Consider the following 23,699-nt stretch of genomic DNA (forward strand, 5'->3'; position numbering starts at 1 on the left):
GTTGGAGAAATAGGCACCAATGCATGAGCCGCTGGTTTGGGTTCTTAAGAGAGTGCAAAAACGTGAGTGGGTTGTGGTCACTGTAAACTATCACAAGTGAGCTATCTCCTCCCATGTACACTTCAAAATGGAGGAGAGCCCAAATCAAGGCAAGCGCCTCTTTCTCAATTACAGAATAGTTTTGTTGATAACTGTTCAACTTACGTGAGAAAAAAACAAATGGGATGCTATTTTCCCGCATCATCCTCTTGGACCAACAAGGTGCCTGCCCCCACTTTGCTAGCATCAACCAATATTTTAAACGTCTTCCCTAACCGGGGCGCCATCAGGACTGGTGCCGAAGTTAACAGCACTTTAACTGCCTTGAATGCCTTCTGGCAAGATTTGGACCAAACAAACAGTGCTTTAGACTTAGATCCGTAGATCCGTAAGAGGGGCAATGACGGTGGAGAAATTTTTGCATAAACAGCCGTAAAAACCCACTAGACCCCAAAAAAAAAAACACATAAACTCCCTTTTAGTGACAGGTACGGGATACTTGACTATCGCTCGGAATTTCGTTTGCACTGGCCGCACTTGTCCTTGTCGAACCACTTTGCCCAGGTAAGTAATGGTCGTCCCCGCAAATTCACACTTAGCCAGATTTACCTTGAGATTATCTTGTGCATGGCGAACAAGGAGGAGCCTCAAACGTTCGAGATGCTCTTGCCAGGTTTGACTTATTACGACTGTATCATCCAGGTAAACAGTAACACCTTCTAGTCCAGCGACCAATTTATTCATTAATCTTTTAAATGTAGCGGGTGCGTTTCGAAGACCGAAGCTTATGACCTGATAAGAGAATAATCCATCTGGTGTTATAAAAGAGGATACTTCGCGCACGCACGCTCGGTGAACGGGACTTGCCAGTTACCTTTTAGTAGGTCTAGCTTAGTTGCGAATTTTGCGGCACCAACTTGGTCAATACAAACCACTATACAATCCTACGACAAAAAAAATGGTGTCATTTTTGCCACTTTCATTGGTTGTACACCAAAGCTGGTCAGTAAAATCTAAAGGCCTTTGCGATGTTAAATTGCGAAGACCTTGAGTTTTCGTTGATGGGCGTGTCAGTGGCGGCCTTACAAATTTTGAAGTTTGCCATGAAAAATTAAGTTGCTATAACTCAGACATACAATGTCCAATCTGCCCCAAACTTCACATGTTTGATAAGACTCCTGCCCTGAACTGATCTACATGACCATATTCAGCTATAGTCATAGCGCCACCTGCTGGCAACAGGAAGTGACATGTTTTACGCTGCAACAAACTACTCCTAGAAACTTAATGACATTAACATCAACATTTTTTGGTCATTCTAATGTTAAGGCATTTGTGATGTTAAATTGTGAAGATCTTAAGTTTGGCGCCGTGACAAATTTCAATGTCTCGCCAAGAGAATAGAAGTTGTTGTAACTCTAAACTTCTCCAAACTTCATATGTTTGATTAAGGGACTGACCTGAACACATCTGAAGGACAATATTCAATCGAGTGTGGCAAAATGGCTCAAAAGCACCACCTATACACTTTTAACGGAGTGCGCCTCGACCTACATTTCATGTACATGTATATAACTCAGTACACATATGTACCACACCAATACCTTCAAAAAAAAAAATAGAATCCTGGTATGAAATCCGAATTCGAACAGGAAGTCAGTTCTAATCTGCACCAAACTTCAAATATTTGGAAAGAGTCATGTCCTGAAGATATCTAAAGGGGAATATTCAATTGTAATCATAGCGCCACCTTTTGGCAATAGGACACGTCATGGTTTCTACTAATTCAAACATACCAAGTTCAATGTGTGCCAAATTTCATATGTTTGATAAATGAATAAAAGCCGGAATCCAGTTATATAATATAATGGTATAAGAATGTTTTGCTAATGTCCCCAAGAAGGTCTGCAAATATTTTTTCTGAATGTTCTCTAAAATTTTTTAATGTTTAATTTTTTTTTTTTTTTTTGTTAAAAGAAATTTATTAATCTTTTACTTTGCAGACATTATGGGAACATTACTTCTGAATCGCTAAACGATCCATCATTTAGAGATGTATTTTTAAATATGTTTTTGCGCTAATGTTTTTAGAACATTAAATGAATTAAAAATATGTTTGTTCATAACTTTGAGAGAACCTTGCCAGAACATTAGCCAAAGTTTGAAGAACGTTCCCTGTTTGATGTGAAATCTGCATTCAAACACACCTGATTGTGAGTGCTAGAGATCCCACAGAGGAAGACGAGGTCTGCGATGAAGAGAGAGATGCTCAGATGGAGATGAATGCTGGTTCGGGTTCCTTGGATGGAGCGGCAGAACTTGAACGTCAGGATACAGAGAAACAAACAGACCAGAGACAGAACTAAACCCACACGAGTGATCATCACCAACTCAAATGTGTCCTGGAGGAGAGGAAGAGGAAAACAGACATATGGAGGAGTGAACATCATCATTTAATTTGAAATCTGGTTCACAGATATACCTGGAGAGGATAGAGAGCCATGAGCACAGCGAAACTACTGAGATGAGAGCAGGAGCAGGCTGTATGAGTGCTGTTAGACCACGCCCCCTCACAGCCCCGCCCAGACCACACCCCCTCAGCATCATCCCAGTACACACAGAAGTAAGCCACGCCCCCAGACTCCGCCCTCTCCTGAATAAGACAGAACAGAATAACTTGAAGTTATAAAAGGGGAGAAAAACATGAACGTCTGGTCTTCTGCATGAGAATCGGTGTGTCTCCATGAGATCTTGTGCTGGTCATGAGCTGATCTGTCATTATCTTCACCTCCTCGTGTGTAAAGACGAGCATCACCGGCTCTGACAGCTGCTTGGTTTCTGCATTACTGACGACGGCTGTCACCACTTTAGAGTTGAGTTGATAACTGATGCGTGTCTCTTCATCATCTGTTCTCTCTCTTTTCATCTTGTGGAGCAGATCACTGGATGAGTTCAGATCTTTATAACTGACCAGAGCCGCAAACGCAAAACCTAAAGGAAAAACACATTTACATATCGTCAGAAAAGTGCTGATGGTTTCATGAGTACATTTATGTGCACGTGTTTATTTATACCTGGATATGATTCCCCTACAACTGTTTCCCAGCTGGTGTTGAAGAGGGCGGAGTCTGTGCTCAGAGTGACACGCCCACTGGGCGGAGTCTGACCCCGCATGACTGCAAACTCAGCAACTGTGATTCACATCATGAAGATTTAATAAAAATGCCTTATTTTCAGTATTTCTATGCAGAACCAGAGTGAGATTGTGTCTAAACTGAAATGTGTGTGGTTTCTCACAGGTGTTGTGTGTCTCCATCCTGGTCACTGGCTCTTTCAGCTGAGGTCCGATCAGACGCATGCTGTTCTCCACCGCATCCAGAAACTGATTCAGTGTCTCACCGTCAGCGATGGTTCCTTCAGACAGCAGCTCATCAGAGGAACTGAACACATTCTGTGAAATAAATCAGAGATGTTCATTCATCACTGTGTGAGTGCATGATCACAAACTACTGTGTGAATATATATCATGCAGTGAGTGTTTCACCTGCAGTAGCTCCTCTCCAGTCAAATGTTCTCCATGTGGATCATTCAGAGATTCACAGCTCTTCTTCAGCAGTGACATCAACTGCTTCAACTAGAAGACGACACACAGAAATCAGTGCATTTGAGTCTGACCGTACATCTGTCTATATAAAAATTATAATCATAAGCAGATTCTACCTTCTTGGGCCTGTGGTCTACAGACAAGGGTCCAAACTGATTGCAGTCCATTTCTGTGCACAACGACAGGAAAGACAATATAATATTCAAATAGTTGAGAATGAAAACACTCTGATTATCTTCTATAAGCTTCTCAGCAGCTGCTGTGTGATAAATAGACCAACCTAAAAAAAATTCATCTGTGCATTTAAAATAAAGCAAATAATGCTAGACGTCTCACCGATACATTTTGACTGGTTGTGGCCATAATTACTGTAACCCTGGTCACATTTGCAGCTGTATCCGCCCTGATGATTGTAGCAGCTGCCGTCTGTGCCACAAATATCTGGAGCATCTTTACACTCATCCATGTCTGTGAGAGAGAGAAAAAATGATTTAACTAGTTTAGATTTTATAAAGCTTAAGCGTACACACAAAGACAACATCATGAGCAGATACTGTCTCTTAAAATAAAATCATTTTACATTTTGTAAATGATTTAAGTCCTAAATGCCACAATCCTCTCTCGTACCTTTACACGGTCCTGTTAAGTTCATTTCGAATCCTTCATGACATCTGCAGTAGTAACTTCCCTCTGTATTCACACACTGAGCGTGATCTCCACACACGACCGGGAAGACAGCACACTCATCCTCATCTGAAAGAGAGAGCAGTCAGGAAGGATGCATTTCAGCTGTGTAATGACTGGAATCACAGTTACACAACCTCCTCCTTCTAAATAAAAACTATAAACTTTTACTATTCAACCAAACCATAAAGTCATAATTACCAACACATTTCCTTTTATGAAATACATATCCATAGGAACATCCACTGCATGACGGGAGAAAGAGACCTGGAAAGAAAATGGAAAAAACTTCTAACAGTTCATTTTTACTATTATTTTACATCATCTACATAAAGCTCAACATCATTGAATTTGCATGCAATTTGCAGCCAAACTGCATTATAATGGTGAGAGGAATTCAAGTTCAAGTCTGCTTTATTGTCAATTCTTCCACATGTACAGTACATACATACAGAGAATCGAAATTGCGTTACTCTCAGACCCCCGGTGCACACAGATAACATTAACATTAAAGCCTAAAAATCTAGATCAAAATATAAAATGTAGATACAACTATACAATAAGGGAATGTTAAAAAAGACATATAATAAAATTAAAAATAAAGTTAAATAAAGCAGCGCAAGGCAAAAGGCAGATAGAGTGCAAATCAATGAAGTGAACAACAGTGCAGATAAAAGATTATTTAGTGCAAAAACAAAAGCTTATTAAGTCTGATTAAAGTGACAAAGGGCTCAAGAGCAGTTATTTTATTTAACTGATTGTTAGTTCCATGGAGAATGAGGTAGTGAGCAGACCAATGCTGCACAAAGTGACTGGTGCATGTCATCGTATAATTAGTGTGTGTGGGGGGGGGGGTCATAGTTCAGTGGTGCCTGGGGCAGAAGAGGGGAGGCGGGGTAAGTTCGGGAGTGAGTTCAGCTTCCTGACAGCCTGGTGGATGAAGCTGTCCTTCAGTCTGCTGGTCCTGGCCTGGAGACTCCACAGTCTCCTCCCTGATGGCAGCAGACTGAAGAAGCTGTGTGACGGGTGGGTGGGATCAATTCAACCAATAATTTGAAAAACATACATCTGTGCTTCGGCTTTAATGTCCCTGCACTTTTGAACCAAACAAGTTTTGCCATTTTAGTGATTGTGTTGCTATATTTAGCAACTTTTCAGACAACCCAAGCAACTTCTTCAAAAACTATCAACATTTTTTTTTTTTGCCAATTTTTGAAAGAGACTTACATGATAAAAATGCTAATTTTCCCTCTAACTTACACAAAAAGAGGCAACCAAAGATGTGACTGTTCAATAATAATTGTTCATTTATGACACACCTTTTTAGTAGCTTGTATCTGTAATTGCTAATTGCTTAATTCCTATAACAAATAAATAAATCCATAAAATTCGAACTAACACAGAACACTGTGCCTTATTTTTATGGACTTGTCTTCTACCAATCCACTGTCTAAAACTATAAGTGACGCCGTCACCGTGTAATTTAGTAACTCTTGAACAGACGGACCTGCGCGATCGTGACTGTGCTGGATTCACCCTCACAAACTGTGTTTTACAATCGTTTCCTCGTCGTCAGTCGTTTTTTCTTTCCAAAAATCCACTGTTTCTGTGTCGTGTTGGCGGATAAGGGAACACAATAACATGCTCGAAGTGTCTCTGTTCAAGGCAACTGTGTCTAGTCCAGCTCAAACTGCTCTCTAACACAAACACCAACACTCTTACGAAAATTCACCATGGGTTTATTGTAGTAAAAGTTCAGTTTTTTTGGCGAACTGATTATCATTTGTATAACCACACTTTTTACTACACATAATAAGGTGACACTAGTGTAGCAAAACCATGCTATTGGTGGTTTAACTAGTTTTTGGGTTTTATTTGTATTCCCAGAATCCACATTTAGTCACAAATATATAGTAATACTATAGAGTGAAACAACATTTACTCACCCAAGAGAAAAACCCATTTCAGCTCCATGTTAGGAAACTGTAATCCGCTATTATGAAAGGTTCTGTAGAATTCCTAAACACTAGAAAAACATTTCAACACGTTTCGATGCATTCCTCCTCGTGTCTAGAGAGCGTCCTTCTTTGCTGCTTTCCTGGACACTAGTGAGAGATACACTCAAACCACACGGTGTCCCTCCTTCCCGAATACAAATGATTCCTCCTCAGCGGAGTAATGGTTTTAAAAATTATATCCAGCATGACCATTCGATTATTAACTATATATATATATATATGAGGTTCTACCTATATTTGCTTATTCCGGTCATAATAGTTATAATTAATGAAATCATTATTATGAATATAATATTATTATTTATTAAATCATTGCTCTTTTGTTGTTTTTGATTGCTTCCATTGTCCTCATTTGTAAGTCGCTTTGGATAAAAGTGTCTCCTAAATGTAATGTAATAGTGATAATGGTAATAATAAGATCAGTACCCTGGTTCCAGGGCATGAGTGTGCTGTGGCCAAAACAGAAGATCCAAGTAATCACATTATTGCATGCAATTTATTACATTCAGCATTGATTTTCATTTCTCCTCACATGATTTCTTTCTTAGTGCATATGAAGGATGTCTGATACACTTGCAGAAAGCTATGCATGAGTAGTCCCATCCATCTCAACAGCAGTGTATATCATAAAATTATTTGAGATTTAAAAGCTACTTAAAAAATAAAACTGTGAAAAATATACAACTACTTTTGAAGAGGTGCTGTTTGCCTGCAGAGGGGTGGAGTTACACCATGATCGTCCCGCTCTGTCAAACACAACACAGTCACAGCATTCAACATGATACTACACTCAAACTACAGATTCAGCGTGAGCTACACCTTTATCAAAGTCACTCTGATGTTTCTGGAGCGGCTTGTTCTTTAGCGTGTTTGTTCTGATGGCTCTGAAACCCTCCTAGATAAGCGAATCTCTCTCCGCAGATGGAGCAGTGGTAAGGTTTCTCTCCCGTGTGAACGCGCTCGTGGACATTCAGGACGTCCGAGCGAGCGAACGTCTTGTCGCAGTGAGAGCACTTGAACGGTCGTTCTCCAGTGTGTATCCTCTGGTGCTTCAGCAGGTTAGTGTTTTGACGGAAACTCTTCCTGCAGACGATACATTGGTAGGGTTTTTCTCCTGTGTGGACTCTCTGATGGACCTTGAAGTGAGCCGGATCGGAGAAGCTCTTCCCGCAGTGCGAGCACAGGTACGGTCTCTCTCCAGAGTGCATCCTCTTGTGGCGCTTCAGCTGAAATATATGACGGAAGCGTTTGTCACATTGTGTGCACTGGTGCAGTTTCTCCGAGTGTATTTTTTGGTGTGATATCAGACAAATGGGCTGTTTAAAGGTTTTCCCGCATTCGCTGCACTGGTACGGTCTCTCGCTGGCGTGCGAACGCATGTGAGACTTGAAGTGGGAGCCGTCTCTGAATCTTTTCTCACAGTGAGGACACTTGTACGGTTTCTCCCCCGTGTGGATTCGCTTGTGAACCATAAGAGATTGTTTGGTGCTGAAATACTTGTCGCACTCGCTGCAGTGGAAAGGCTTTTCGCCCGTGTGCGTCTTCATGTGAATCTTCAGATTCCCCGAAGAGAAGGAAACCTTCCCGCACTGCTCGCAGCGAAACTCCTTCTTCACCTTGTGCTCTTTTAAATGAACTCTTCTGTCTTTTACGGAAGGGAAGCTGACGTTGCAGATCTTACACGTGTAGTCTTTCTGTTCTGTGTGTTTTCTCTGGTGTCGTGCTAAATTGCCCTGTTTGCTGAAGGTTCTCCCGCAGGTGACGCAGGAGAAACTCTTGGTCTTCAGCTGCTCTTTAGAGGTCGAGGTCGAGGCCGTTGCTTCATCAGACGAACTGCTGTTTTCATCTAAGAGGAACGAAGGCATATTTCCATTAACTTGCACTTCTCCAAGTCACATGTCAAACCAAAAACCATAAATGACTTGTAAACCATTTGTTGATACACCACTTACAGTGGCATGGGAACGTTTGGGAAACCCTTGCAGAATCAGAGAAAATGTGAACTGTATATAATACATTAAAGGAAGTAAGATACCTGGAGGAATAAATTCATCATCATCATCATCGTCACTTGACTGTATTTTCTCCGCCGTGGTTTCTTCTCTGGTCTCCTGTGTGTTCCTGCAGTCCACCAGTGTGACGGAGCACGTCTTCATCAGCGTCTGCTGTTCTCCAGCGTTACAGTCGGACCCCGGGGACTCTGTGGAGGTCTGTTCGACGGACGCACGGCTGTCACACACGTCAGTATAACAGAGCAGACTGAGGCTGAGCTCAGAGTCCTGCGTGCCTCTGGATCTCTGATCTCTGACGCTCCAGACCGAGTCCTGAGAGAGAACAACACAAGACATGAGCGGACTGGGTTTCACTCGACTCAAGTGAAGGATGAAGAGCTGCTCAAACCTCTCCTCTTTCTCTCAGCTTTGCCTCCAGTGAAGCCACCTCTTTCTTCAGCTCACTGATCTCTGTGATGAAATCCTCAATATCCAGCATGGACAGATCAGTTCCTACTGATTTACAGCAGATCACATCCACCTGAGCGCTCATGATCAACATCTGAACACAAACACAGCGAGATTACTGACAGAGAGACACATTTGTGATGAACTGATACTGACTGATTTACGATCATGAAGGAGAGCAGAACTGATCTATTCAGATATATATGAATATGATCTCAGACAACGTTTAGAAATGTAAAACGTTTGTCGGTTTCATTTTTGATCAAGCATTCATCTTCATTTAACGCATAACGTTACACATTCTTGTATTGCATATGATGCACTCGTTTAGCGCTCGGCACGTTGATACAACGAAAAATAAATAAACTGACAAAAACAACACCCCATAAAGAACTAGAATAATGTAAATCGACGATAAATGTGAGTATAAATCTGGTAAACAGTGTAAAAAATACTAAAGCCAGCACCGGTTGAGGGTCAAACTGTATTAAGCTCTTGTTTCAGTCGCTCTGTGGTCTGTTTGCTCTCACTGAAGAGTCTCGAGCGCCTCCGTCTGTGTGGAGCGGAAGTGATCTCACTGAAGAGCCTCGAGCGCCTCCGTCTGTGTGGAGCGGAAGTGATCTCACTGAAGAGCCTCGAGCGCCTCCGTCTGTGTGGAGCGGAAGTGATCTCACTGAAGAGCCTCGAGCGCCTCCGTCTGTTTGGAGCGGAAGTGATCTCACTGAAGAGCCTCGAGCGCCTCTGTCTGTGTGGAGCGGAAGTGATCTCACTGAAGAGTCTCGAGCGCCTCCGTCTGTGCGGAGCGGAAGTGATCTCACTGAAGAGTCTCGAGCGCCTCCGTCTGTGCGGAGCGGAAGTGATCTCACTGAAGAGCCTCGAGCGCCTCTGTCTGTACGGACCGGGAGTGTGTTTCAGTGACTTCAAATAAAGCGTTTCTTCGTCTTTTGTCATCGCTTCCCGCATTCATTAATTAATAATGGTTTTACTACTGCAACTATAATTTAGTATGAAGTCAGAAAGAGCTTTAGACAAATAATCTGTATGAAGCTTCCAGTGAAGAAGAAAGTACACACATATATTAGATTAAATATAACTTAAATATAACTATATATATATATATATATATAAACAAAAGCTAAACAATTGTTTTAATGAACGTACAGGTATGTATTTGTAATAAAACCACAGTAATCACAAATCTGCTGTTTTACTATAAAGTGACCGTGTTACTAAATTAAAACATCATTTAATTTTCAGTCCACACTCATTATTTTTGTTATTAATTGTTCACCTCTTATTTAGACAGATATTACAGGATTTCTATATGACACACAAACTCTTTTCAAGTATATTTTAAAACCCATTTTGATTATTTCAGATGACAAAGGCAGTCTAAAGAACAAACTTATTAGCTCTGTATCATCGCTGTTCTCATGTCATGTAAGGAAGCTATTCACTGGGTTGAAATTTATCCTCTGGATAGAAAGTGTTTTTGTGGCCTTTAAACTACTTTAATGTGCAGATCCATGTATGATACAGAATTAAAATGTATGCTTATGGTGTATTTGACAAAGCCAACTTATAAGGGGAAGTCGTGGCCTAATGGTTAGAGAGTCGGACTCCCAATCGAAGGGTTGCGGGTTCGAGTCCCGGGCCGGCAGGAATTGTGGGTGGGGGGAGTGCATGTACAGTTCTCTCTCCACCTTCAATACCATGACTTAGGTGTCCTTGAGCAAGGCATCGAACCCCCAACTGCTCCCTGGGCGCCGCAGCATAAATGATGAACACTGCTCCGGGTGTGTGTTCACAGTGTGTGTGTGTGTGTTCACTGCTCTGTGTGTGTGCATTTTTGGATGGGTTAAATGCAGAGCACAAATTCTGAGTATGGGTCACCATACTTGGCTGAATGTCACGTCACTTATGGGAACACAAAACAGAAATCAGCCACAACTTCTTTAGGCAATTATTTAATACTTGCTGAAAAACATCACAGTACGACATCAGGGCTAGACATGACACTTATTTCAAGTAAAAAAAAATAATATTAAAATACTTATTTGAATTCAAAAGATACAAAAAAAATATGTAAAATGTAAAATAAAGCATTTGTTTCTAATCAGATATCATTACACATATAACAGAGAGCTTAAACGTTTGTGTCGCAGAAGCAAGTTGTTTAAAGCTTTCGCATTAGCTGTATCATCTTACAAAATCACTGTTCTTAGACTGGAAACACTGAAATCCTCAGTACGCATTAGTTCTGACTCCAATGATAATGTGTGTGGGCATCTTTGTGCTGTCAACCATATTTTTCGTCCAGATGATGGATACAAATATTTCCAATCTGTTTAAATAGCTTTATGAATATAAAGTTTCTCACTGAAATAGAGGTCAAATTTCCCAACAGCTTAAAGACGTAAAGTGGCATGTAAGTGCAGATCACATAAACGTGAATGTCGTGAAACGTGAATAGATTAATGCCTCTTTCATAAGGCAGATTGGAGACTAATTCTTCAAATATCATCTTCACAACATTTTCTTGCATAAGAAAATGAAAGCTGCCTTTTGCATGCAAGATGTTCTTCACTAAAGGCACGACAAAAACAGTTAAAGTGTCTCCAAGGGCCATTAGGGGAAGAAAACTGAGCTGCATGTTTTAATAATTTCGCATCCGCCTCTAGTGACGCATAGGTCATCTGACGAGCCCCACACCTGAAATATTCTTGCTTAATAGGCAGAAAGAAAGCAGTTTAAGATCTTCTCAATGGAAAGGAGCCCCATGTGCTGCAGAATGAAAGCTCTGAGAGAAATCTTTGAAGATCCTCCAGGACTGACCCGCTCTAGATCTTGGACTCTCCTGATGTCGGATTGCTTCGTAGAGGTTGCTGTGAAGGTCAGAGCACACGGTTAGAAGCAGAACCTCAGTCTAGTGATGCACTGACATTAGTTTTCATTTAGCCAAAATAATCACACTTCAACATACTTAGTAATCAGCTGCATCATTCATAATTATTCAAACATGCATTCAACAATAAATGCTTCACTGAGAGTTAAAGTAAAATATTTATTGATAAATATATTTATCAAAAGTCTCCTCTCTAGAGTTATGTTGTCTGATGAGTTAATGAACATTTAGTGGCTTTTCTGAGATAAATGTGACATTATTATTGTGTCTGTGGTTGAAACGCTGACTGAGTGAGACATGAAACATTTCATTAAGGTCTTTCTTTCAACTCCTCCTGATGCTCATTCATGTTTATTTTGTGTTATAACTAGTCGTAAAGAGGAAGAGATGGTCGATTTACATGCCGTTTGAACATTGAAGAGCATTAAAACTATATTAATTTCTGAATTTTGTGATTAGACGGACAACATTTAGAAACTTAGACTTTGTTTCATACTAAAAGTTTGTAACAGCACAAAACAGCACAGACTAAAAGTCTGTTGTGAAGATTTAAGAAATAATACCAGTACTGATTAAAAACGAGAAATTACTAATGCTAATCTAGCATTAGCGTCCACACAGCTGCCAAGTTTATCCACGTTGTGACATGAAATAGACACTGAAACGGTCAAAACGCCACCAGAGGCACTAATTATTTTTAGTGGTCGACAATTAAGTGCATCACTTACCCCAGCTAACAAACGTATGTTTGAAAAACATTGTGGAAACACTGATTTGAAATATTTCTAAAACATTCAAACGTCCAGTTTTCTTGTTGTGATTAGAACATAATTTAAAAAGGTTGAATGCAACATTCTCCTCACCTTTAATCTAATATTCTTTGAACGTTTACATCGATAACATCATATGGACAATTTGCGAATGTTGTTAAAATGTTTATCTGAACATTTATATATACTTTATAAACATACCCGACTGTTGCTGGAATGATTGGTGCTGAATTCGGAATATCTCCTCTCCCTAAGTGAGCAGATCCTGCTTATCAGCTTGTAATACTCATCTCTGACCTGTAGGGGGGCGACAAAACACGTTGAAAACACACTGATAGCTCTTGGCCAGAATACAATGAAATACAGTGAGTCAGAAGTTTGACTATGAGCTGTTGAGATCTTTAAAGTGTAGTTTGAATCCAGACTTAACTCTCTTTTTGGTGCAGTGTGCATTTGTTTGTGTGTAAATACCGGTTTGGACAGCAGGCAGTGCATGATGAAGATGAGCGCCCCCTGCAGGCTGTTGAGGATGGTGAAGAGGTACAACGCAAATAGGGTAACTTTCTCATAGAAGAGGAAGGAACCGAAAACCCACATCCCTCCAAGAATACAGAACTGAGCCACAGCGGTCACGGTAAACCCCCTGAATCCACCAGAAATGGGTTAGACTCAATGACTGTATGTATTATGGGTTTAGATAATAAACACTCACTTGATGGTGCGGAGTTTGGAGAGGTCTGGATTGAGGCTGGAAAATTTTTCGGCCAGTTTCCAAACAGTGATGATGAAGACGAAGCTGTTGAGGATGACGATGATGCAGACAGGTGCGAGGAAGCTCCATATGAAATTTTGGTCAAGTGAGAGCCAACAGCTGGAGCACAAACACAAATAATTAACAAAACAGCTGGAAAGCATTCGGATAACACTGTGATTTAGAGTCTGTCAAACTTGTTCACACAAAAATCTCAAACACAAACAGCGCTTCACACAAATTCACACACACTCACTGTCGTTTGGTGCCGTATCCCGCTGGGAAGGTGATGGCAGAGATGATCACGATGACGAGAGGGGCTCCGTATCCCACCAGATACATGTAGAGGTGTTTTAATGTGGTGTGAAACACCAGCACAACCATCCGGTAGAGCTGAACCCCCTCCAGCAGCATCCAGCAGAACGCAGACAAGAAGAAGACATGAAGCAGACCGGCCACAATCCCACACGCTACCTGAGAGAAACGAAGAGAAACATCACAACTAAATTAGTAAAGTTCGTAAGCAAACATTGATGTTGGCTTGACAGCTGTGTTTGAAATTTTGAAGATTTCAAACGAGGAGAATAAAATGTTTTTAACACAGTTCTAGAGCATTGCTAAAATGTGTAAGCATGTTACTAACGTTATTTAACACATTGCTAGTCTGATTCAGCATGCTAACATGTTTTAGCATGTTGCTAACACGAATTAGCATGTTACTTCATGTTTTAACACATTACTGTTACTGTTAGCATTTTGTTACCGACCCACATAGAAATTTTCAATGTTCTGGGAATGTTTTCAGCGGCAATTTTTATTTAAGTTCCCAGAATGTTCTGCTAAAAGTTAGGATAACATTCTCTAAAACCATTATAAAAATGTCTATTGATAACATTGTTAGAACATTATTCTCTAACATTCTCATAACGCTTCCCATCACACTAGATGTGGACTGACATTGCTCAGAAGTCAGATGTTGGTTGAAAGTGAAAACCCAACCTCTGACTGGTGTCAAACTCTAGCGTAAATAACTCCAATAACAGTATTACCAACTTCACTCTTTATAAACAAGATTTATTTCTGTCATAAGTGTAAAAAAAGTTCTTATTGAGATTAACAGAGGTGTTGATGGTTTATTGAAAATAATAGTTTAGTTTGATGTCACCATTATGGTGATCAGTGCTTAGGCAGCATTACTTTTTTCAGTGTTACTGTTTATTTAGCTGCCGTAACTGTATTTGTTACAGCAAAAATAGTGAGAAAAGATGTCACCAGGTGATGTTGGTTACTTTCTGATGTTACAAATTTCTTCATGTAACAAACTGGTTTTATCTAGAATCTATCCTATGCTATCAATTTAATATTAATGATTACAGCAAATGTGCTGCAACACACAAGATACTGTCATTTTATATCATAAATATTTTTCTCTGTTCTTTTTAAGTTTCATTTTTCATTAACCACTCTAAACCACCAATTACTTAGACGCACAGAGACCTCAAGAATAAGTGTATGAATCTCAACAATGGTGACATGCTTCATACCACAATGCATTCTGGGTGCCACGGATGAGTTTTGCATGATGTACCCAGAATACATTGCAGCATGAAGCATCTTTTGACACATTGAGTCACCTTAATAAATAATATGTAGCTAACATCATACACTAGACTGGGTGAAACAAGGACACATATGTGACGATGTTTCAACAAGCAACCAGCATCATCTAACCACATGCGCTCTTGCCATAATAAAGATTACAGCAGAAAAACAACATGATGAGTCAAATTGCACAACTAAAACCAACACTTACCACCATTATGGTGACATCAAACCAAACTACGTATTACTTTTATACAGACATCAACATCCACATCTAAACATCTGGGGCCCGTTATTCGTACGTCGCTAACTCAGTTAGCTGGATTTGAATGTTGACGATTTGGCGTGATCTTGGATCGTTTGGTTCTTCGAAGCTCATCCCGGAGCTGCTGTCATAGCAACAGGTCCGTAAGCTTAAACCTGCTCGGGAGCAGCTTATTTCATGTAAACAGGATTAGATCGCTTCTTTTCAACCAGAACTGATACTCAAAATATGTCTGCTACCACCGCTACTTTATTTCAAGAGTATCGTACTGATCCAGGGACAATAATTTAAAATAATAATCATTAAAAAAATTATTTAAAAATAATATAAAAATGCTGTGTAGTCCATAACAGCCTACTATAGACACAGCCAGTTTTACTCACTGAAATATTTATTTGTCATAGAAGTATTACTTCATAATTGTATTAGAGTCTTACACACATGCTATACAGATAATAGAGTCGTGCATTATTTTGAGTGATGACTGCTATTATAAGAGTGGCTTGATGGAGTGCAGGAGATGCAGATAACATGATATTGACCCTTAAGAGACTTTCATTAATGCTATCACGTAACAAATCAGTCCAAATATAAAATTAAATGAATAGATAATTTCTACATTGAAATAAAACTGTAAAGACTGTACAACTATTATAAATTGCGAATATAAATAATTGGGAATCATGAAAAAAATTCTAATAAAATAAAAACATGCCAACACATGAACGCGCAATTATCTCAGATAACTCAATCCAGCGATATTAATCATACACAACAGGTGTGTTCGAAGAACCCAATTAGCCGGATCATCACGTACGAAGAACGGGCCCCTGCTTAAATCTTAGAATGTTAGGGGATAATGTTCTAATAATGTTATTAATAAACATTTTTAGAGAACGTTATCCTATCTTTTGAGAGATAGTTCTGGGAACAAAAATAAAACTACCCGCTAAAAACATTGTTAGAACAATCCATGGGAATATTCTTAGAACATTTTTAGAACAAAAAATTCTAGCTGGGATGATTCAACAGTTCGCGAACATTTTGCTAGAATGTTGAAACATGTTAACATGTTTAGGCTCTCATTGCTAAAAATGCTTGTTTTAACGTAATGCTAGCATGTTTTAACATGTTGCTAGTAGATTTTTTATATTTTAACATAGTTTAATGTGTTGCTAACTTTTTAACATGATAAGAATGCTTTATCGTGTTGCTAGCATGATTTAGCATGTTGTACTAGGATACTCATTAGGCTTTGCTAACGACCGGTTAAATACTCTACATGTCTCATTGTACAAATAATACATGAAGGTCTGACCTGAGTTTTGGTGGTTGTAACTGAAAAAAAAATAGTCAAAGAAGAAGCTTAAATAATAGACCTTGGCTTTGTCAAGCCAGCATTATAAACAGAAAACACTGCTTGTGCTTCTCTACTTGTTTGACTTTAGGGCCCCAGTATACAGAAGATATGAGACACACACCTGATTGTGAGTGCTGGAGATCCCACAGAGGAAGACGAAGTCTGCGATGAAGAGAGAGATGCTCAGATGGAGATGAATGCTGGTTCGGGTTCCTTGGATGGAGCGGCAGAAATTGAACGTCAGGATACAGAGAAACAAACAGACCAGAGACAGAACTAAACCCACACGAGTGATCATCACCAACTCAAACGTGTCCTGGAGGAGAGGAAGAGGAAAACAGACATATGGAGGAGTGAACATCATCATTTAATTTGAAATCTTAAATATGTGAAATCTGGTTCACAGATATACCTGGAGAGGATAGAGAGCCATGAGCACAGCGAAACTACTGAGATGAGAGCAGGAGCAGGCTGTATGAGTGCTGTTAGACCACGCCCCCTCACAGCCCCGCCCAGACCACACCCCCTCAGCATCATCCCAGTACACACAGAAGTAAGCCACGCCCCCAGACTCCGCCCTCTCCTGAATAAGACAGAACAGAATAACTTGAAGTTATAAAAGGGGAGAAAAACATGAACGTCTGGTCTTCTGCATGAGAATCTGTGTGTCTCCATGAGATCTTGTGCTGGTCATGAGCTGATCTGTCATTATCTTCACCTCCTCGTGTGTAAAGACGAGCGTCACCGGCTCTGACAGCTGCTTGGTTTCTGCATTACTGATGACGGCCGTCACCACTTTAGAGTTGAGTTGATAACTGACGCCTCTCTCTTCATCATCTGGTCTCTCTCTTTTCATCTTGTGGAGCAGATCACTGGATGAGGTCAGATCTTTATAACTGACCAGAGCCGCAAACGCAAAACCTAAAGGAAAATCATGTTAACAATATCGTCAGGAAAGTGCTGATGGTTTCATGAGTACATTTATGTGCACGTGTTTATTTATACCTGGATATGATTCCCCTACAACTGTTTCCCAGCTGGTGTTGAAGAGGGCGGAGTCTGTGCTCAGAGTGACACGCCCACTGGGCGGAGTCTGACCCCGCATGACTGCAAACTCAGCAACTGTGATTCACATCATGAAGATTTAATAAAAATGCCTTATTTTCAGTATTTCTATGCAGAACCAGAGTGAGATTGTGTCTAAACTGAAATGTGTGTGGTTTCTCACAGGTGTTGTGTGTCTCCATCCTGGTCACTGGCTCTTTCAGCTGAGGTCCGATCAGACGCATGCTGTTCTCCACCGCATCCAGAAACTGATTCAGTGTCTCACCGTCAGCGATGGTTCCTTCAGACAGCAGCTCATCAGAGGAAGTGAACACATTCTGTGAAACACAGTGAGATTTAGAGGAATATTCCCGCTCAAACTGCTCTTTGAACAAGAACAGAAATGCAGAAGAAGGCTGGTTGTTTCACCTCCAGTAACTGCTCTCCCGTCTTACGGCTAACATTAGCATTTCGCAGAGACTCGCAGCTGCTCCTCAACAGAGCCAGTAAATGATTCAACTAGAAGACACACAGAGATTAAAGTCTGGATACTGATTATTCACCAAATAATCACAAAGAGTCATTCTACCTTTACAGATGCACTCTCCGTGTCAGACTCTGCTTTAAAGTGGTCGCAGCTCATCTCTGTGCACAGCAACAAAACACAGTTAATTGTTTTGCACATTAGCAGCTACACAATAAACAGAGACATGCACAGCTGATCGCTCACCAATGCATTTTGACTGTTTGTTGCCATAGTTACTGTAACCCTGGTTACATACACAGCTGTAGCTTCCTTCTACATTGTAGCACTGTGCATTTGTGCCGCAAATATGTCGATCTGAACACTCATTGATGTCTGTGAGGGAGAGAAGGCTGTCAGTCATATAAATGCAGATTCCTATTATGATATTGTTTTATTGAATAATATTGGTTGCATTCAGATATTCTATGCATCTGTGAATCCTGACATATAAAATGTATCTCGGTTTCCACAAATATTATGCAGTACACCTGTTTTCAACATTGACAATAATCAGAATTTTTTCTTGAGCAGTAAATCGTCTTATTATTATGATTTCTGAAGATCATGTGACACTGAAGACTGGAGGAATGATGCTGAAAATGCAGCTGTGCATCACAGGAATACACTACAGTATAGAACATATTCACATAGAAAACATTTTAAATTGTAATATTTCACTGTTTTACTTTATTTTTGATCAAATAAATGCAGGAGAGACATCTTTCAAAAACATTACAAAATCGTATCTACCCCAAACTTGAACATACATATAATGAGCTGTTATTGTTGGACATGAACAGACACATAAATCATGTTATGATGATTATGAACAGCACTCAAACACACTGATGTCAGTACGGTTACTGGTGCTTACCTGCACAGGTGCTGTTCTCTCGTTTGACAAACCCTGGAGAACAATTGCAGTGGAAACTGCCAGCTGTGTTAAAGCAGCTGCTGTGATCTCCACACACTGAGGACAAACACTCATCCTCATCTTCAGCCGACACACACAGAGACGAGTGTTTCATTTAGACACAAGCACAAGTTCACACACACAAAGTAGTGAGATGACAGAGGTTAGAGAGACAATGAAAGCTGTGTTACACTGGAAAACCTCACGGAAAGCCTCACGCGAAAACATATAAATGAACTTTGTTAATACGATTGCAGCAGCCAAACTAAATGAGTTTATGCCAGCAAAAATCTCTGTGCTTCTGGATGAAAGCAGGACTTCCTAATCAACCGCTACTAGTTTTATAAATAGCAATGTTTCTTTTTTTTATGGAAAACCCAAGACGATCTAAATGTGTAGTAAACACTAGAGCACTGCATGAGACACAATATGTCAAAATGCGACTGAACTTAAACTATCTCCAGTGTGACAGATCAACCATCCTTTCTATCAGATGTTCTGCATGTTTTGCAAAGGCAAATTTAATGCCTTCATTTGCTGGAAGATAAATTAACGGTACCTGCATGCAAAGTCTTGGATGGTTATAATCAGGGTAGAAAATAACCAAGGCTTTGGGGGTATATATTTCAAAAATGTCTCTGTTTTTAATCTCTTATCTAAAATTGATCTATGCTAGCAGTATTTAGGTATGGATTTGAACACCATTTTAACTAGCTGACACTATAAATGCACCATATCAGTAAAGAAACATTTTGTTCTGGAAGTCAAACATTGATTTTTAATGAAAGATTTTAATTTATGACACTGATTATAATTTTGCTATGATCAACAGTCAAAATAACAAGCAGTATGATTGAGGACACACACCTTCACAATCTCCGTCTAGTCTTGATGGCTTGTATCCTTTGGGACACGAGCAATTGTACGAGCCGATGTTGTTCACACACTTCATAATACCTGGGCATTCATGTTTTCCCTCAAGACACTCATTGATATCTGTTGGAGGAAGCAGTTGATATTAGTTACAGTAATTGAACTATAGTTCTTGACTCTTTTCCCATAATCCTCTCTCGTACCTCTACACTGTCCTGTTTCTTGGGTGAAGTTGTGTGTTTCTGCCTGAAATCCTTCATTACAGTTGCAGTAGTAACTTCCATGTGTATTGAAACACCGAGCGTTATCGCCACACACACTCGGATCCCTCACACACTCATCTGCATCTGTAAGAGAGACAATCAGGAAGAAAACATCATTACAAAGTTAGAAGAGAACTAACAAACACAACTTTCTATTCTTTGATTGACAAACAGACCATTAACTGTGTGTTATTACAGAAACATACTGTATTAAAACACATAAGGTGCTCATTACCAACACAGGCGCCAGTTTTTCCATCAAATCCCTTTTGACACGATTCACTGGACACCAGGAACAGACCTAATGAAGAGAAAGAAAAAAACAAGATCTGTATAATTATCTTCAGAATTCGGAAATACATCCATTCTCCCATCCATCCCAAAACTCTGCTGTCAAGCCATATTACAATCTTTAATGAAGTTCCAGTTACATCAGGCAGAATTAAATACTATAATTAAGCAAAATATTACAGATGTGTCTCCAGCAGAAGGAGGTTGTCAGACACAACCTAATAAACTTACAATTTAGACGTGCTTAACTTTTGACACATTCCAGAGGACATGTGTGGAGAATATTGTATCTGCCCTGTTTTGTGGTCAGTATGAGGGAAGTATTCAAAAACTTCACTAAAGTCTGAATATCGGTACTGAAAGCGATGAAATCAGAGCTGAATACAGTTTTTGGATCATTAACAAGTAATGCACACACATTTATTCTCAATAAGATCTTCTGTAGACGTCTGACAGAAATAAAGTCAGTCTGGTTATTAATAAGTGGAGCTGGTGATGCTGTTTGTGGGGTTGTTTAATCCGATCTTGAGAGATTTCATGTATTTTATTTCAGTTGATTTCATCTAAGACTGTGTCTGAAGTCAGTTGTAGTAGTTCTTGTGTTTCTCTTTTCTTCAGTGATTCTGTTTGTTAACAGCAGCTGTTCATCACTAATTCTCAATCAGCACTTAGTTAATCACTTAATTACTTAATTGCAATGTATATTTTCTTTCAATGAAGAGTACTTAAATGGTTTAAGGCGATCGGTTTTCTTCAAACGGTTTGAGTAAACCTATTTTGTCAGGTTTTTAAGGATATCTGTTTACTCAAACGGTTTAAGTTAAGTTACTTGTCAGGTTTTACAGTGTTGCAGTCTGCATGCAAGACAAAAACACTTGCACATATACAGAAAACATGTATCTACTGACACTCAGAAATGAACACGATAGTGTACATGTTCAGGAAACCACAGATGCGCTGAAGATGTCCCGTACGAGCTGAAGCAAGCGCTGCGGATTCTACACAGTGAATTAACATTTCTCACAACTCTCACAATAATCTGTTTTTCTGCAGAACAAGAGAGCGCTTCACACTATTTTTTGAGCGCAATAGATGCAACGCACAATTCTCCACCCAACACTCACACTCATGTCATGCATTTCTTTTGGGTTAATGTCGTGATATTTGTTTCAATCTTACATCAGTGTCAAATCAACTGACTGAACTCATTAAACTGAGGGCAGTTTTGTGTCATACCTTTAAATGTATATTTGGCTTTCAGTTTGACTGTTGGTGGTTAATTTAGTTTTTCAGTGATGTACTTATAAAACTGTCAGATGTGTTACTTTCATGTGTTTTTTTTTCAGTCTGTATAAGCAAAACTGGCAGTGAAAGAGTAAGGTGGCATTTGAGTATCTAGTTCAGCATCATGTGTCAGCTGGTCATGTGTGTGAGGTCTGAAGTTATCAAGTTCTCAATTATCTGTGGTTACGTTACCACAAGTTTCACAGGAACATTTGGCAGCATCATGGTATTTAGCTGATTTCTAGGTAAAGTTCTGCACTTATCTCCAGCATTTCACAAGACTTTCTTTCAAGTTTCTTATAATTTCACCAAGACATTAGTTAGTATCTTTGTTCAGATGTTTCCTCTTGCGAATGATTTTCAGCTTTTACAGTGCATGTTGGCTACATATGATTTATGCAAATCACAACCCACAAACATGGTGCAAAAATAAAGCCAAGTGTCAAATGAAAGTCAGAGCACCAACGCTCTACAGATTTTACTCTGCATCAGAGATTGTTTCAGCAAAAAACACAAAGACTTGTGAAACTGAAGCTCCGTCATAAGAGTTGAGAAAGCTTTATCCGTTACAGCACCACATTCTGACGTTCATCAATGGAGAAGTACAGAGAAGTGCTTTTGAAAATCCGCTTGCTTGAAGAACTTTTAAAACTTTCAATTGCAAAATATGTTCTTTGAATTTAGATTATTCAAATGTTCTTCAAAAATGGTTCTTCGAAGAACCGTTCACTGAAAGGTTCTGAAATGGTTCTTCTTTGGCTGTGGTTGAAAAAAAAAACATTTTGGAACCTTGACTTTTAAGAGTGTAAAATATTCTAATCTAGTCTAAAGTGAAATATAAGTTTTATATGATTAAAGAAACTGGAAGTGATGTCATAAGTTTCACACAGCCTGTGGTAGAATGCAAATTATCGTGAGGATTTTCAAATGAAACAAGTACAAATAATCACATTTAAAAAGAAGCATGTTTTCTTTATAACCTTAAAGGCATATAACCTTGAATAACCACCAATAAATAAACTCACTATAGAGCCATTGACCACAATACACACACAAACAGACTGTTTTGGTGTAGTTTCCTATCAGTCTTATCTGTGCTCTGCTGTCTGTGTTTTGTCTAAGAAAGAGACTCTTCATTATGATTCAGTGATGTGAAGAACATGTGCCATGTCTGTCTGCTGTCATGAAGAAAAGCTCAAAGAATAGAGTCATTGTTTGACGCAGACACACACACATAGCTCAAATGACCAGTCCAGCTTCAACTTAAAGATATTCAACACACACAAACACCTACTCACCCAAAAGAAGAAGAGTCCACTTCAGCTGCATGTTAGGAAACACCATAACTGCTGTCAGTCTGTTTATGCTTTGTTTTCTGTATTCCAGTAAGCCCTCACAGTCTCTCACTTTCTATCCTCCAGGGCTCCTGAGAAGATTGAACTCTTCAGTGAATGTGGTCTCCTCCTCAGCTCTTCTCTGTCTGATAAGGAGCTCTTTTAAAATAGTTCTCTGTCTCTTTTTCTAAAGTTTCCAGTCAGTTTCCCAGATGATTCCTCCTTGGGACCTTCTCTTCTTTCAGTCTTGGCTCTGCTCTGTTTGTCTTAATCCACGCGGTGGGAGAGTTTCCACTATTTTATCTTCTTCACTTCTCTAGACTCGTCCGCTATTCTGTCTGCGCTCCTCAGATGTGTGAGCTGCTACTGGGAGAGAGAGAAGCCGACACTCCCCCTGGAGAGAGAGAGAGAGAGAGACAGAGAGAGAGAGAGAGAGAGAGAGAGAGAGAGAGAGCAGCTGTTGTCTTCGGCCAGTCATGCACACTAAATGCACGCGCTCCTTTTTTGCCACGTTTACTCCACTTTGGTTTGCGCACTATGTATGTTATAATACATTTATACACTCACTTAACAAAAAGTGACGGCTTTTTAGAGTTTATGAGCACTCTTTGCGACCTTTCTAGTCTATAATGCATTTAAAATGTATCGTTTAAAAAAAAAAATTTGGGACACACGTTGGAAAGTTTTGGGAATGATGTCTGCATATGTATGTGT

The 23,699-nt window shown here is 39.7% G+C and overlaps 3 protein-coding genes across 5 annotated transcripts in view; all 3 read right to left on the reverse strand.

Annotated features, from left to right (window-relative positions):
- The window catches only part of LOC132142882 (adhesion G protein-coupled receptor E5-like), a 31,226-nt gene extending 24,794 nt beyond the window's left edge, over nucleotides 1-6,432 (reverse strand). For both annotated transcript variants that reach the window (XR_009434118.1, XM_059553069.1), the window contains exons 1-11: nucleotides 6,274-6,432; nucleotides 4,529-4,594; nucleotides 4,271-4,396; nucleotides 3,980-4,111; nucleotides 3,760-3,812; nucleotides 3,584-3,673; nucleotides 3,337-3,490; nucleotides 3,114-3,230; nucleotides 2,828-3,030; nucleotides 2,522-2,692; nucleotides 2,247-2,441 (exon numbers count right to left, since the gene is read on the reverse strand). Coding sequence is in view for 1 of the 2 variants with exons in the window: in XM_059553069.1 (XP_059409052.1) it covers nucleotides 2,247-2,441; nucleotides 2,522-2,692; nucleotides 2,828-3,030; nucleotides 3,114-3,230; nucleotides 3,337-3,490; nucleotides 3,584-3,673; nucleotides 3,760-3,812; nucleotides 3,980-4,111; nucleotides 4,271-4,396; nucleotides 4,529-4,594; nucleotides 6,274-6,301 (1,335 nt within the window). In the remaining variant the exon portion in view is untranslated. The remainder of the gene's footprint in view (nucleotides 1-2,246; nucleotides 2,442-2,521; nucleotides 2,693-2,827; nucleotides 3,031-3,113; nucleotides 3,231-3,336; nucleotides 3,491-3,583; nucleotides 3,674-3,759; nucleotides 3,813-3,979; nucleotides 4,112-4,270; nucleotides 4,397-4,528; nucleotides 4,595-6,273) is intronic.
- A 390-nt stretch (nucleotides 6,433-6,822) lies between these two features.
- Nucleotides 6,823-9,044, reverse strand: LOC132142883 (zinc finger protein 501-like). Its single transcript, XM_059553070.1, has 4 exons — nucleotides 9,029-9,044; nucleotides 8,746-8,898; nucleotides 8,381-8,669; nucleotides 6,823-8,191 (listed from the first exon to the last, which is right to left on the reverse strand). The coding sequence occupies exons 2-4, from the start codon at nucleotides 8,896-8,898 to the stop codon at nucleotides 7,176-7,178; spliced, it is 1,458 nt and encodes a 485-aa protein (XP_059409053.1). The 5' UTR covers nucleotides 9,029-9,044; the 3' UTR covers nucleotides 6,823-7,175.
- Nucleotides 9,045-11,368: 2,324 nt separating this feature from the next.
- Nucleotides 11,369-23,389, reverse strand: LOC132142884 (adhesion G protein-coupled receptor E5-like). 2 transcript variants are annotated; one of them, XM_059553072.1, is made up of 18 exons: nucleotides 22,950-23,389; nucleotides 20,312-20,377; nucleotides 20,017-20,160; nucleotides 19,808-19,936; nucleotides 18,902-19,021; nucleotides 18,232-18,360; nucleotides 18,091-18,146; nucleotides 17,931-18,020; nucleotides 17,686-17,839; nucleotides 17,463-17,579; nucleotides 17,176-17,378; nucleotides 16,870-17,040; nucleotides 16,579-16,773; nucleotides 13,487-13,704; nucleotides 13,192-13,350; nucleotides 12,951-13,122; nucleotides 12,681-12,776; nucleotides 11,369-11,689 (listed from the first exon to the last, which is right to left on the reverse strand). In XM_059553072.1, exons 1-18 carry the CDS (start codon nucleotides 22,993-22,995, stop codon nucleotides 11,645-11,647), a joined length of 2,310 nt encoding a protein of 769 aa, XP_059409055.1. In that variant the 5' UTR covers nucleotides 22,996-23,389; the 3' UTR covers nucleotides 11,369-11,644. The 2 variants fall into 2 exon arrangements, with proteins under 2 accessions (XP_059409055.1, XP_059409056.1); XM_059553073.1 differs by lacking the exon at nucleotides 18,902-19,021 and having other exon boundaries at nucleotides 22,950-23,387.
- Nucleotides 23,390-23,699: the final 310 nt, after the last annotated feature.

This window comes from Carassius carassius, chromosome 6, assembly GCF_963082965.1.
Source record: "Carassius carassius chromosome 6, fCarCar2.1, whole genome shotgun sequence".
Taxonomy (NCBI): Eukaryota; Metazoa; Chordata; class Actinopteri; order Cypriniformes; family Cyprinidae; genus Carassius; species Carassius carassius.